This window comes from Elgaria multicarinata, chromosome 9 (assembly GCF_023053635.1).
Source record: "Elgaria multicarinata webbii isolate HBS135686 ecotype San Diego chromosome 9, rElgMul1.1.pri, whole genome shotgun sequence".
Taxonomy (NCBI): domain Eukaryota; kingdom Metazoa; phylum Chordata; class Lepidosauria; order Squamata; family Anguidae; genus Elgaria; species Elgaria multicarinata.
Window position 1 is genome coordinate 100787613 of NC_086179.1, and position 15578 is coordinate 100803190.

Sequence of the window (15578 nt, forward strand, 5' to 3'; positions counted from 1 at the left end):
CTGGCCAAGGGAGCGAGCGAGCGGGTGGCGGTGGCTCCAGCAGGAAAGAAGCCCTGGGCCCTCCTAGGCAGGAGAAGAGTGGGCAGAGCAGCTGAATTCGCCACTGTTTCCTGCTCTGCTGCCTCCTGTGGGCGCTTCCCCCACCCCCTACTTCTGGTGGGGCCGCTGTGGGCTTGAGATAGGAGGAGAGAGCGGCTGCATGAGAAAGTCCTTCCTGAGTAGGAGCGGTGTGGGGAGAGCAGCTGAATTTGCTGCGCTTTCCTGCTCGGTCCCTGGGTTTTAGGACCTTCTGGAGAGACCACCTCGAGTGCCCCCCTGCCGCCCCTTTGCCTGTTAGCGCTCCCTGCCAGCGCCCCCCTGCCGTCCCTTTGCCTCTTAACGCCCCCCTATGCAATCCCACCGCCCCCAAGGGGGCAATACCGCCCACTTTGGGAACCACTGGTTTAGCGTAACAGTCTGTCTGATGTCGGGTAGTGTTGATTTGAAGTTTTGACAGTCGTGAAGCTTCGGATTGAAACACACAGGCTAATTCCCTGTGATCTTCAGGTAAATAATCACAGAGCGAGCCAATCTTGTCCCATAAAAATAACTGATATCGGGACATAAGTGCTTGATAGTTTGTGACCCTCAGACCCAAAGCAGTATGATCTTCGGCCCAAGAAATCTAATCTATGGCCTTCCTTGTCTACAGGGGAAGAGTGGTGCTTTTGAGATCTTGAATGGGAGGACTCGACAATTATGGAGTTGGGCCGTGGATGGGAGAACAAAAAATCTGCGTCTTTCCTTTGTACTCTGTACATGGATTCCAGATGGTGAGAGGTTGGCGTCATTCAGGAGGGAGAGGTCCATGTCTGTTTTACGGCTTGCAACAACGTAGGTGCGAAGGGTATCTCTACTGGGGCTGAGGCTTCAGTGAATATTGGCTCAAAATGGGGTCTTGGATTTGCTCCTGCTGTTGTTGTGCATCTACGCCTAAGGCGTGAGCCATGCGAAGTATTTGCTCTGCGAAGGAGCCCATTTCCTCTGAGGGTGATGCCTGTTCTTTGGGCCCCACATTTTCATCAGGGGAAGGTAAGGACGGTGCTGATGTCGATGAGGAGTCAGACTCATAGTCCTCCACGGGAGTAGGGGATGTTGATTGTCTCAGAGTAGGAGGTTCATCATGACGCATTGCCTGAGTGGGGGCTAAGCATGTATCTGGATTTGTCGATACCATAGCAATATCTAGTTGAGGTTACGGTTGTCTAGAACGTTGTACATTTCGCTCTTCCCGGTAAAAGTGTTTCCTATCGTAAGCATATTCGTAACCCCTTGTTGGTGGTGGGTATGAGTACTGAGAGTACCGATCCCAACCATAATAAGGAGATCTAGATCTACTATGGTAGAAATGGGGGTGCCTGTTAGCGTAGCTGTGAGGAACGGTGAGTTTTCTGAGGATGAGGACTCTGGGGATGAGCAGCCACAGGCGGGACCCAGTACCAGCTTGGCTGATCAACAGCCAGCAGAGGCCTCATCCAGTGCAAATTTAGAAGAGGAGCAAACAGACTTGTTACACGTGCCCTCGTTCAAACAGCAAAGGGCAGAGAAGGAGGCTTTACGCCGATCCAAGCGGATTGCTAATAAACGCCAGCTGAACAAGGAACAGCTGTGAGGCTGAGCTGGTGTATTTAGGTAGCAGTGCGCAGGCCAGCAAATTGTCAGAGCTTATCTGGTTTGCCTGGGAGAAGCTCTGGACCGTGTACCCTTGACCGTGCCGTGTTCCTGTTGGATCGTTTTGGACTCTGGACTTCTTGGACCCCGTGACTCTCTCCTGCCCTTTGAAACTTGGACTGGCTTATGGACTTTGGTGACTTGCTCTCTCGTGCCTTTTGAACCCTGGATTGGTATTTTGGAATTGGCTTGGAACTTTACGTGAGCACTAAAGACTGTTCTATTTGGTGTTTAACGTGTGTGAATACACATTATTGTTTATCGTTTAGTGCTGTGTTGTCTGATTCTTGGCGGGCTTCCCAGTCTGGGCACTCTGCCCAAAGAGATAAGCGAAAGTGGCTGGCTTCAGATCGGCTTCTTCAGGACAGTAGCGATCGCTGTAGATGGAAGGGGATCGGTGTCGAGATCGCGATCTGGAAGAGTGTCTTTCCTGTTCATAATCTCCATGTCGTGAATGGGATATGCTGCGTTCCCTGGATCTCGTCCGAGGGGCCAGTTGAAGCGGAGGAGCAGGTTGGTCCTGCTCAATATTATCGATACTGGGAGGGTCCCTTTGAGTTAGGGATATCCCTGACAGTTGTGTCAGTCGGGGGTTCTCTGATCTCACCCTCCGATGTCGTGGAGAGTAGTTCAACTGCCGGAAATTCTGCCGGGTTGGAACTCTCTATTATGATAGCCGGGCGTGGCACAAGTGGGCTGGGTTTTTCGGCTCTTGGCCTCTTTTTCTTCTTTTTATCATGCTTGACGGGAGGCGATTTAGCTTTTTTTGCTTTCTTTGCTATTTTCTTTGCTGTTGATACCGTCAGAGATCGGATCGATGTCGAGGGTTCGGTGTGTAATGTCGACGTCGAGGGGTCTGTCGACGTCGAAGATTGCGAAGCTGCAGTTGAAATCGCAGCCATAGTCTTTGGTCTATCGGCTCGTTGCAGTGTTTTTTTTCCAAAGTTCAGCTTGAGTCGGTCTGACCTATGCCTCCTCGTTTGCCTAGAAAATGATTGGCAATGATGGCACGTCTCTACTATGTGTGACTCGCCTAGGCACAGTAGACAGAGTGAATGCCCATCTGCTGCAGGGAGTTTGCTGCCACAGCGGACGCACTTGTGGAATGGAGCCTTAAGGGCCATACAAAGTTATAGAGAAAGTAAGTTTAAGTTTTTTTTTTAATAATTTTTTTTTTTAGATATAAAAAAGAAGATGAAATAACGTTGAAGAATAACGAAGGAAATAACTCAGCTACTTAAACTTTGAGGATGAGATGGAGAAGAAATCTCTACGAGGCACCAGCTAAGGCAGTCGCAAAGGAACTGAGAGGGAGGTGGGAACGTGCACGAGCATGCGCAGTGGATGGTGGGGGAGGGTTCCCACCAAAATTAACGATTCTCAGCTAGAGAAGATTTCCGAGGCTGAGCTCAGCGCCAGCGCAGAGCCCATAGTGTGATGCACAGACTACGAAAAAGAACCAACAAATGCCAGTTTGTTTTTGTTTAATTAAATTTGTGCCACAATAAAATATTTTGCACCTTCAAAGTGTTAAGTACTTTGTGTAAGTCAAATGGTAAACATGCCAATCGACTCCACTTTAATTCCAGATTGTATCACAACAAAATTTGTACAAGTCAAACGGGAGCGACTACTTATGCTAGACACTGTAAAGGGAGGTCTGACAGTTAGTCAGATGGCTCAGGCTTAGTTAGCTCAGGCTAACATCAGTTTCCCAGAGGACATTTTCTTCTGTTGCCCCCAGATTGTGGAATGGCCTGCCGGAGGAGATTTGTAAAATTAACTCTCTGTGTGACTTTAAGGCAGCTTTAAAGTCTAGCCTTTTCTGAAATCTCTTCATTGGCTCCCAATTCATTCCAGAATCCAATATAAACTTCTCCTGTTGACCTTCAAAGCTTTTCACGGTCTAGCTCCTGCCTATCTCTCCTCTCTCATCTCACACTATTGCCCCGCTCGTGCTCTTCGCTCCTCTGATGCCATGCTTCTTGCCTGCCCAAGGGTCTCTACTTCCCTTGCTCGGCTTCGTCCATTTTCCTCTGCTGCCCCTCATGCCTGGAATGCTCTTCCAGAACACCTGAGAACTACCAACTCAATCACAGCTTTTAAAACACAGCTAAAAACGTTTCTTTTCCCTATAGCTTTTAAACTTTGAGTTTGTTCTGACTCTATACTGTTAGCTTCACCCTTCCCGGTGCCTGTTTACACTTCCCTGTGCCTGTTTGCATTCTCTTTCCCTTCTTATTGTTTACTACAACTTTATTAGATTGTAAGCCTATGCGGCAGGGTCTTGCTATTTACTGTGTTATCTGTACAGCACCATGTACATCGATAACACTTATAATTATATCCAATTATAAATAAATAATAATAATAATAATTCTGGCAGACCTATCCAGATCAATGTAAAATCAAGAATTTTTAAGATGTATTGATTCCTGTTCTAATGTTGTTCCCCACCTCAATCCAAAGGGAGAAGCGGGTAAGAAATAAATAATTATTATTATTATTTGTTAGGGGTTGAAGAAACAACATCAAGCTAGTGGGTTTTTAAAGGGAGTAGAATAGGTAGGGGATTTAGGACCAGTCACTGATCACTAGTGTGTAATTTAAATAAATCTTTGGTTTTTTTTTAAAAAAAAATACAAACTCCCACATATTGACTGCCTTATAATGCTGCCATTATTAAATTGATTTCCTTGTTACTTTTCCTGTAGTTTGTTGAAGGAACCAATAAGGCATATTGGCTGTCTCTGGAACCCAGAGGGAGGGAAAGGGCTGAAGTTTGGGTGTCAGTGGGGACAACAGATCCAAGTGAAAGCTGGCGTTCCTGAGCAGTTTGTTTCTCAATTTCTGAGGTAAAAATCGGGAAAGAGTGGAGCCTGGGCAGGAACATTAGAAGTTCCATTTCCCTCACCAGGAACCCCCACCATCTCGGGACTCCCTTGCACCTGCAGATGCACCTGTATTGGTATTGGATCAACAAGACAGATTGAGAATATTGCTGGTATAATGCTGGAGAAACCCAAGACAGTGATCCTGTGGAACTTCAATGTTCATGCCATCCACCTCTAGTGGATTGGATTTCAGTACTTCATGGCCTCCATGGCAACAATGTAGCTATGTGAAGGTGTCCCTGGCCCAACTCATTGTACAGGATATATCCTCAATTTAGTATTTGACCCAAGGTGTGAAACCGGGGGTGGGGGAGGAGGCTCCAAATAACCACATTGTCATAGTCAGACTATTTCTAAGGAGCTGCAAGCAATGAAACAACTGGATGATGTTGTTTCACAAGACTCGCTGTGAAGCTGACCAAACATATCTTAGAGCACTAACTGTGCTTATTACATGGCACGGGGTCATTTTGATGCATCCTTTGCATCCTCAAGTCCAGCAGAGCTCTTTAGACTGGTCTGGGGAATATTAATATCCACCTTGGTGAATGGTTTGGATCCACTGGAAGGATGCTGTGCCTTTTGCTATGCACTTTGAGGATAAAGTTGTTCACCTCCACAGTGACCATGATGCTGTTATTGTGGTAGATCCAATGGAGGCATCCAATGGTGCATCTAGCCCAGTTGTATGGGGTCAGTTTCAGTTGATGCGAATGTGCTTGCAGTAATGTATCTGACCATATACTCACTTTAATCAGCTCTCATTGCATAATAAAGCTAGCTAAAGGAGCATGACCAGATGGGACTAGGCTTCTTAACGTGGGGGAGTGGTACAGCCATTCCTAAACAAATCTGCCTTGGACCTAATGGTCCTTGACAACTACTGTCCAGTTGCAATTGTTCCTTTCTTGGGAAAGAGTCTCAAAAGAGTTCTGACAGTTTAACTGCAGGTGCTTTTGAATGATGCAGATTATCTAGACCTATTTCACTCTGAATAAATAAATATTGTAAATAAAGTAAACTATTGTTCAAATAAAAATGCAGGTTGCTTACCTGTAACTGTAGTTCTTCGAGTGGTCATCTATGCATCACACATATGGGCTTTGCGCCTGCGCAGAGACCGAACCGGAACCTACTATAGCTGAGTGGAACGTTTTAGGCAGGAACCCCTCCCCCACACTACCGCGCATGTCCACAGGGTCCCCGCCCTTACCTCAGTTTACAGGAGTCCGACATTGTGCTCCCCATAAACATGAGTGTAAAATAAAGTAAAATACATTCCACATAAAACTGTGTCATATGTAAGATTCACAAAATACATTTCACATAAAACTGCGTCATGCGTAAGATTCACACCACCAAGTGGGGATGGTGGGTGGGTTGTGTGAATGCATAGATGACCACTCGAAGAACTACAGTTACAGGTAAGCAACCTGCATTTCTTCTTCATGGTCTCTATGCATCACACATATGGACGAGTAGCAAGCTGACATATCTTTGGAGGTGGGTTGGTGCATCATCTAAGGATCTCTGAAAGCACTGTCCTTCCAAATGAGCAGTCCTGCCTCGCACGGGTGTCCAAACTGTAGTGTTTAACGAATGTGGATGGAGTGGACCACGTTGCAGCTCTACAGACTTCTGCCAAGGGAACACCTCTGCTGAAGGCAACAGATGTTGCGACGGCTCTAGTGGAATGAGCTGTCACAGGTTTCACAAGCTCTAACTTGGAAATAGAGTAGGCAAGTTCAACTGTCTCTACAATCCAGCGTGACAGTCGCTGGCAAGACACAGGGAGTCCCTTAGAAGGCTCTCCATAACAAATAAACAATTGCTTTGTTTTTCTAAATTCTCTGTCCTAGCTTTGTAAAAGGCAAGAGCTCTTCTTACATCGAGTGTATGTAAAGAAGACTCGACAGGTGTTGTAGGATTCGGAAAGAAAGCTGGTAGAGTGATATATTGGGACAGATGAAAGGTTGACACTACCTTAGGCAAGAAGGCAGGGTCTGTGCGTAACACAACCTTATCTTTGTGAAAGATAGTGTAAGGAGCATCTATCCTGAGAGCTCTAAGCTCACTTGCACGACTAGCAGAAGTGATGGCTACTAAAAAGACAGTCTTGAATGTTAGAAGCCTAAGGTCAGATAAGGCCATAGGCTCGAAGGGCTTCTTTGTCAATGCCTGTAACACCACTGATAGGCTCCATGGTGGAACGATACACTTTACTGTTGGTATCGTATTTTTAAGTCCTTTTAGAAATTTCCTCGATGTTGGATGTGTAAAAGGTGTAAAACAATCCATGCCTCGATGAAATGACGTAATAGCCGCTAAGTGAACTCTGATGGAAGTGAGTTTGAGTCCCTGCTGATAAAGTGCCAATAGGTATTTGAGAATCAATGACAAAGGGCAAGATTCAGGTGCTTGATCGTTTCCCAAGGCAAAAGTTCGAAATCTCTGCCACTTTGCCGCGTAAGATTTTCTTGTTGAAGGCTTAAGTGATGCCAACAATATATGGTCTACAGTTAAATCCTTGACACAAAGAGAGGAGTGGATGATATCCTCCATGCCGTCATCTTGAGGGTCGACAGGTTTGCGTGTTGAACCCTGCCCTGGTGTCAAGACAACAGTGTCGGTATCGACGGGAGTCTGATGTAATTCCCGTTCGACAGTCGAAGGGCGTGGGAGAACCACGTCTGTCGAGGCCACCATGGTGTGATGAGGATGCAGTCCGACCTGTCCGACTGGATCTTGGCCAGTACCTTCATCAACAGTGGAAACGGTGGAAAGATGTAAAGGAGATTTCCTTTCCAGGTTCTGGTGAAAGCATCTTCTAGCGAGTGCTTTCCTCTTCCTGCTCTGCTGCAGAACTTGGAACAGGCTGCGCTTTCTTCGGTAGCGAAGACATCGACAGCAGGGAGGCCCCAATACCGAAAGAGATCGTCCCTTACTTCGGTATTGAGCTCCCATTCGTGGTCGACGTGGAAAGATCTGCTGAGGGCGTCCGCGATGATGTTTTCTTTGCCTGCTACATGGATCGCCGTCAGGTAAGTATTTCTCTTTATGCACCAGTTCCAAATTCTGAGTGCCGATCAATTCAGAGGATGAGACCTTGTCCCACCTTGTCTGTTGATGTACGCCACTACCGTGGTGTTGTCCGTTGCGATCAGGACGTTCCGGCATTCGATCATTTGTGAAAAATTTTTTATTGCATTCTCCACCGCTAGCAGTTCTAGGTGGTTGATGTGGTTTTATCCTGGTTGTGCTTTTTATATTGTATTTTGTATTTGTATTTTTAACTTGTTGGTTGTTTTATGATGATTTTAATTTTTGTGAACCGCCCAGAGAGCTTCGGCTATTGGGCGGTATAAAAATGTAATAAATAAATAAATAAAATAAATAAAATGTGATATTCCCTTTGAGAAGGAGGCCAACGACCCTGAGCTGTAAGGCAGTCGCAGTGTGCTTCCCATCCGATCAACGATGCATCCGTCGTGATCGTTACCGAAGGAGTTCCTTTTTGGAACGGAACTCCTTCTAGGAGCGTTGACATCGAAAACCACCATTTCAGGGATGCCCGTACTTGCCTTGGGATCGAGAGGTAAGTTCGTCGAGCATCGTGCCGCAGATCGAACGTTCTCAGAAACCAGGCCTGCAAGACTCTCATTCTGAGTCTCGCAAACCTGATGACTGCGGTGGTCGCTGCCATCAAACCTAATAGCCTTTGGATCGTCCATGCCGAAACCTTTCGACGGCTTTCGGTAGCGATGGCTAGATCTTGAAGAGTGCTCGCTCTGGTCAAAGGCAGGTACGCTCTCCCGTCTCGAGACGATAGGGTTACCCCTATAAAGTCCAGTCTCTGCTGTGGGGTCAAGATGGATTTCTCCTCGTTGACCCATAAACCCAACGAGTCCAACAGGTTGAGGGTGATTGAAATGTCTTTCTGGAGCGTGCCGCTGTTGTCCGCTACCAGAAGCCAATCGTCCAAGTACGGATATATGTAAATCCCTTTCTGTCTTAGATGGGCGCACACCACCGCCATCACCTTCGTGAAGACCCTCGGTGCCGTGGCCAAACCGAAGGGAAGCACGGTGAATTGGAATTGGGATGCACCAATTGAAAATCGTAGGTAAGCTTGATGCGACTTCCTGATGGAGATGTGGAAGTACGCATCCTTCAGATCCACCACAGCGAACCAGACTCCTCTGTGTAGGAGCTGCAGAATAGAAGTAACCGTTGTCATACGGAACTTCCTCGGGGTGATGAATTTGTTTAATTGCCTTAAGTCCATGATCGAAGACCTCCATCTTTTTTTGGGACTGTGAAGTAGCGGGAGAAAAACCCCTGGTTGAGTTCCTCTGCGGGTACGGGAGAGATGGCTCCCTTCGATAGCAAGGTCTGTACCTCGAGAAGCAGAGGAGGGGATGGCGTCGTTACTTTCACCCCCGAAGAAGGAGGAAGGACATCGAGCTCGATGGCATACCCCGAGTTGATGATAGTGAGCACCCAGAAGTCCGATGTTATTGACTCCCATTGATGGTAATGTGGTGCCAGGCGGTTCGCAAAGGGAGGTGGATCTGGGACCGAAGAGTCAAACCCGCTGCTTCTTGGTGAAGTCAGGGTGACGCTTGTCTTGCTGGAATCTGGACTGATACGGCCGCTTCCTCTGGAGCTGTTGTTGCTGCTGCCTCTGTTGGCCTTGATAGTAGGGCCGCTGCTGCTGTTGTTGAGGTGGCGGTCTTGTCCACCATCTTGGCTTGTACTGGGCAGGCGGAGCAGAGAAACCCATCTTCTTGGCCGTTGTACGAGCCTTGTATATAGAGTCCAAGGTCTCGTCCGTTCTGCTATTAAACAAGCCCTCGCCATCGAAAGGCATGTTTTCAATCCTGGCTTTGGTGTCATGAGCCATATTGGCGGAGCGTAGCCAGGCATGTCTCCTCAAAGATACGGCTCCCATCATTGACTTTGAGTGGCAGTCTACTTGGTGGCGCGCTGTCGACAATTGTTGCCTGGCTATGGCTGAAGCTTCATTTTGAAAAACTCGAGCTAGCTCCTTTTTGTCCTCTGGGAGATGTTCACACAGTGAACCTATTTTCTCCCAGAGGAAGAGCTGGTAACGGGCCATAGTAGCCTCATAAGCTGATGCCCTGATGCCCAAGGAGGATGAAGAGTAGATCCTCCGACCCGTGTGGTCTAACTTCCTGCCCTCTCTGTCCACAGGCGCAGAATGAGCCTTCTGAGACTGACCTTGCGCCGACTCCACCACTATTGAATTTGGTTTAGGATGTTGCACTAAAAACTTTACATCCTCTTCTTGGATCCAATAAAGGGTCTCTAGCCTTTTAGATGTTGCTTGCGTCGCAGCCGGCGCCTTCCATGACAGCTGAGCTGTTTGCTTCAAAGCATGTGGAAGAGGAATGGCTAGTCGCTGGTTAGTCGTGGATTGGAAGACATCATAAATTGGATCAACCACCGATTCATCAGTCTGTTGGATGTCCAATCCCAACGCTTGGGCCATTCGGAGCATATGGTCAGAAAATCTGACCATATCGTCAGAAGGCGAAGAAGGGTCCTTGTCATGAACCGCATCCTCCGGTGACGGCATCGATGGCGTAGCAGACACTGCCGAGTCAGTGTCGGAAGGGTAATTATCCTCAGGCGAAGATAGGGTAACCAACTGCAAGTCGTGCTCTTCCTGCGTCGGCACCGTTGTAGGCTCAGTGGCTGGTACTGCAGACTGTGTACAGTGTCGAGGGGTCGACACCGTAGACATTTGGTGGACGGAAGGCGGAGGCAATGGTAAACGGCATACCCTCGATGTCGGCGGAGGGAGCGCATAGTAGTCGTCGTGCTGGTAACGACCTTGCTCTTCTTGGAGATATTGTTGTGATCGGTAGCGATCCCACTCATAATAAACATATCTTGACTGGGGATCAGAGTATTGAGATACTCCGTCCCATTCACGCCTTGGTGTGCGTCTTGGCGAGGGTTGCACTGGGATTAATCCCTGGAGCTCTTGAGGCCTGGCCGGCTCCCGAAAAGAGGCTGCTGAAGCCGAATCACGCAGCTCGCCCTCCGATAGACTGGGAGGTTGCGTCGGTAACATAGCCGTCGGTAGCGACTGGGATCTCGATACCGAGGGAGGTCTCAGTATCGAAGCGGTCAGTACCGTGGGAGGAGTAGACTGACTCCTAGACGGCTCAGGCACTTCGGAACGCCCTAGAGAGGGCTTCTCCGTGTCTCTCTTCTTCTTCTTCTTCTTCTTCTTCTTCTTCTTTTTCTTCTCCATTTCTGAAGAAGATTTGGGAGTCCGGGCCTTTTTGGAGAATTTCCTGGCCGCGGAACTCGCCAGTGACCGTCCAGGTGTTAGGGGTATCTGAGCCCTATTAGCCGCTCTGGATTGCTCGCGCACCTCAGTGCAACGGTCATCAACAGACTTATTGGTTGCAGTTTTGTCCATCGTTGTGGCGTTGGAGGCCTTGTCCGTGGCCCTGAGGGCTTTTTCCCAAAGTATAGAGCGAAGCCGGTTGGCTCTATTTTTCCTGGTTTGTTTGGTGAAGGCCATGCAATGATGGCAAGCCTCTACCTTATGGCCTTCACCCAAGCACAAAACACACAGCGAGTGCCCGTCAGTCGGAGGGAGCTTAGCTCCACATTTCACTCATTTGCGAAATGGGGCCTTTACTGCCATGCGGTTAGACACCGCGACCGAAGTCGCTGAGGAGAATCTAACTAACAATAACTTTTTTTTTTTTAGGTAGAATAGAAGAAAAGAGTGAAGAATGAGGAAAAAGACGAGAATTTGAAGTTTGAAGTAGGTAAGAAAGATTTCTAGAGAAAAAACGCTAAGAGGTTTTGGTTCTATGTCTAAGCACAATGGCGGACGACGAAGAACTGAGGTAAGGGCGGGGACCCTGTGGACATGCGCGGTAGCGTGGGGGAGGGGTTCCCGCCAAAAACGTTCCACTCAGCTATAGTAGGTTCTGGTTCGGTCTCTGCGCAGGCGCAAAGCCCATATGTGTAATGCATAGAGACCACGAAGAAGAACTAAAACAATTTTAATACTTTATACAGTAGAATTTAATGAGCTAATCCAGTTATACATAGTGTATTTTATGTCTGTAAAGTAAGTTTAGAAATCGTAAGAAAATATGGCATATTTCAATTTTGCCCTCCAATGCTTTAAGATGTTTGAAAATTGTACATCTTTAGCACACATTCTTTGCCAGAACAATTTTCTTAAAACAAAAGGAAAAAAGGAGGAAAGAATGAAAAGAATGGGAGAGGATCCACCAACACTCCTGAAGTAAATGCACACTATGTCTGGGAAGCCCATACCAAAAGCCTCAATATGTGTCCTCCACACTCATACTTGTAATTGAGTAATTAAAACAAATTAAGCAAATCCTCTCCTAATCCCCTTTTTATCAGAAGAAATCCCTCTCATACATACCTTTTCAAAGCTTTTGAGTTTGATTTCATACTGTAGCTCTGCATCTGGAGGAATATGAAACTTCTGCTTCCCAGCACTTCCAAAACCATAGCTGCGAGACAAACGAGAAGCTTCTAAGAGCCAAATCAGCCCATTCTTTTTCACTCAAAAGAATTTCATCCATGCAGAGGCATCACACCATCAACCACTCAACAAGGAATCTCTTAATCAATGAGTTTTAAGATGGGGGCTCCCAAGGATACACCCAGTCCTCAAAGTTAGGCAAGGGTAAGAACAGACTGTGCCTCATTCACTCAAGTAAGAGGTGTGGCAGGATCACTTCGGCAAGGGGTATACCTGGGTTTGAGATACACCACAGATTCTTCCAACTTCTCCATTTTCTGCAGTGCTTTGTCCAAGCCTGGAGGAAGGTCATAGTTTTCTCCCTCTCCTACTTCAAACCGCAGCTCCCGTTTGTCAAACACTGTGTCTCCATGCCAACCTTCTACCTCAACTGGTACAAAAAAGTAGCATATTTAGATGGGATTACTGAGGTTGTGAATAATGAACCACTCTCAACATTCTAAAGCACTATATCAACAGAAGCACGATGTCATTATCTAGCATGGCAAGTGAGCACATGGGGCTAATAGCACATTTCCTTGCATTTTGTATCTGTAATTCCAGGAAATTACAGATACAGAAGAAATAAAGTTCTAGACCAACACACACTGGTAGAGTGAATTGTCTTACTAACGTATACAGAACTCTGTACCAGAAGCAAAATGAACTAAATTCCAAAGGTCAGAATTTGTGTTAGTAAGGAATCTTATTCTGCACATTATGGAAATCTGACTACCCTTGATGCTTGATAAACAGGAGTACATCCTATAGCCAATAGCAGACATTATTGGCATCTAAAGAATTTCTACATGGGAATTAAACCAGCGGTCTACACAACTCAATATCCTACTTTTGACAGCAGTGAATTAACAATGTTCCCCCGGCGCAAAACAGGGGCAACTGAGAAGAAACCAACCCTTGCTCATTCATTCTAGACTTCTGGAATCTGTTCAGAGACACTATGATTGTGCGGCTGCATCACAGTTAATAGCAATTGATGATCTAATCCAAAATAGATGCACTTTTCTGAACATAAAAACAGGGATCACAGTGGATTCTTCATCTGCTATGCAAACTCAGCTTTTTCTTAGTTTTGTGACTCAAACGAGAAGCATGAATAGCATCAAAAATAACGTTGGTACAGGCATCAACGATATCCCATCCCTATGCTTCTGGAAGGTTTCCCATTGCTTCTTCCCAGTCACCCTCCCCGCTACCACGTCTGCCTTATTTATTTATTTATTTATTACATTTTTATACTGCCCATCAGCTGAAGCTCTCTGGGCAGTGCACAATGAAAAACCATAAAATTCAACAAGGATACCACTTCTGCCTTCTTCTCTCCATCTGGGAAAAGTTAACAAAGTGACTCTCAGCGATACAAATGTCCCTCTTACTTGAATGGATGCCTGAGATGGGAGAAGGATGTACTGTTCCCTCCCTTCCTTGACAACTCTGCATAAAGAAGACCATTGGTCACATTCCGAAAAAGGGATTTCTTTGTGCATGTGAAACAGCACATCAGGTGAGTTTTAGGTGCCACCAAGTGGTTGAGACAAAATCGCTGCTCCAATTAAAGCTTGTAACTGTCCTTCCTGCCTTTGTACCTCAGTTTCCGATGACAAGCTCAGGAAGTCCGAGGAGGATCAGTGAGAACAGCGAAAATACAAACAAGAAAAACAGGACACCTCGCACTCAGCAGACAACGCCCGGAAAGAAACAAAGTGTGTCAAAAATAGGAAAACTAAGCCCTACCAGCAGTGGAACCAATTCCTTAGGGGGGTTGTGGGCTCTCCCACACTAGAGGCCTTCAAGACGCAGCTGGACTGCTATCTGTCAGGTATGCTTTAAGGTGGGTTCCTGTATTAAGCAGGGGGTTGGACTCGATGGCCTTAGGGGCCTCTTCCAGCTCTTCTATTCTATTATTCTATGAAAGCAGCTTTAAAGGAATTTAAGACTAGGGTGTGGCCCTGATGTACTGTTTTACATGCACAAAGAAATCCCTTTTTCAGTAAGTGACCAATGGTCTTTTCTCTTGTGCACGTAAACAGTACATCTGGTGGGACATACTAAAGCTTGACCCATGTAGCCAAAGGAGGAGCAGCTGCTTAATGTCTGGGAAGGACGTGTTGCAAGACATGCCATCCAAAGGTCGCCTCAGCAGAGGCATAGAAGCCAAGCTTATAATGTTAACAAAGGTGCTAGGATTTGCTATTTCTATTTCTTCTGTTCTTTTTGAACAAGTTATATCCTTCAATTGCTATATTCCAGCCATGGGAGTCACCCCACTAAGTTTCAGTTATACCTATCAAGTCATATTTGCCTTCATGTAATAAGAGTTCAAGTTTGTTCTGTTTGTTTCCCATACTCTGGGCATTAGTATATAGACATCGAAGACCATTTGCTTTATAGTCAATATATGTTTATTGCTTCCAAAACCCACAATGGTAGTTATTACAGTTGAAGTAAAGCTGAATTTTGCCACCCCACATGAAGAGGACTCATATAATTCAATAAATTGCCTTTCAAAAGAGGGGGGGAGAAGTTATAGGATAAAACTAAACAGAAATGGTGTAAGAGAAGACTTTAAGAAAGGATAAAAAGCATAAATTAAGATCTTAACATCCATGATACAAAGCATTTTTACTTTTTTTACTTAGAATGGTTAAGTTTGAACAAAATGCTAAGCCAGAAATCTTTAGAATCCTGGCTTATCATTCATGAGCAAGCAAGCTCATGCATGCTTCCCGATTGCTCCAGCTTGTCTCCTATCATAATTGGGAACTGCTAAACTAATCAGGAACCTAGCAGGTTATATTCGAACCTGGCTTGTGTCTCTTCAAACAAGCACAGATCTGAATGCCAACTTCAAACAGTGGCTTCAAATTCTGGCTTGTTAGAGGAGCAAAAAGCCAGAAGTTCCAATTCAGACGTAACAGCAAGCTTTACCACCCTGCCACGTTCCCTCTAAGTTTAGCTGTTCCTGCTTGCAAGAGGAGCTAAGCAGGTGTGATTGGATGGCATGCATCAGCCACTTGCTTATGAACAATAAGTTAGGATTCTGAAGAATTCTGGCTCGGTGTTTTGTGCAAATTTGACTATTGCATCAACTTTGGCATCAGTTTGGCTTTTGGCCTGCATTACATCTGAATACAGTGGGTTCCACACAGGTAAATCTTGCAGCATGTGATGGAGTGCTAGTATTTTGTGGTCATTTTAAGCCAGCCTTCCCTAACTTAGTACCAGATGTTTGGGAATGCAGTTCCCATCTTCATTCACCTTTGGCTCTGCTAGTTGAGGCTGGTGGTAGTTGGAGTCCAAAACATCAGGTTAAGGAAAGCTATTTCAATCATACTTACCTTTCATACAAGGAATGTGTCTCACACTAAGGGTATATCCACACATTATACTCAAAGTGCGTTCAC

General features: G+C 46.1%; 1 protein-coding gene across 1 annotated transcript in view; it reads right to left on the minus strand.

The window, feature by feature from the left end:
* The window catches only part of FKBP4 (FKBP prolyl isomerase 4), a 159144-nt gene that overhangs the window by 69099 nt on the left and 74467 nt on the right, over positions 1-15578 (minus strand). Inside the window, exons 5-6 of the mRNA XM_063134406.1 lie at positions 12388-12544; positions 12052-12142 (exon numbers count right to left, since the gene is read on the minus strand). Coding sequence (XP_062990476.1) covers positions 12052-12142; positions 12388-12544 — 248 coding nt within the window. The remainder of the gene's footprint in view (positions 1-12051; positions 12143-12387; positions 12545-15578) is intronic.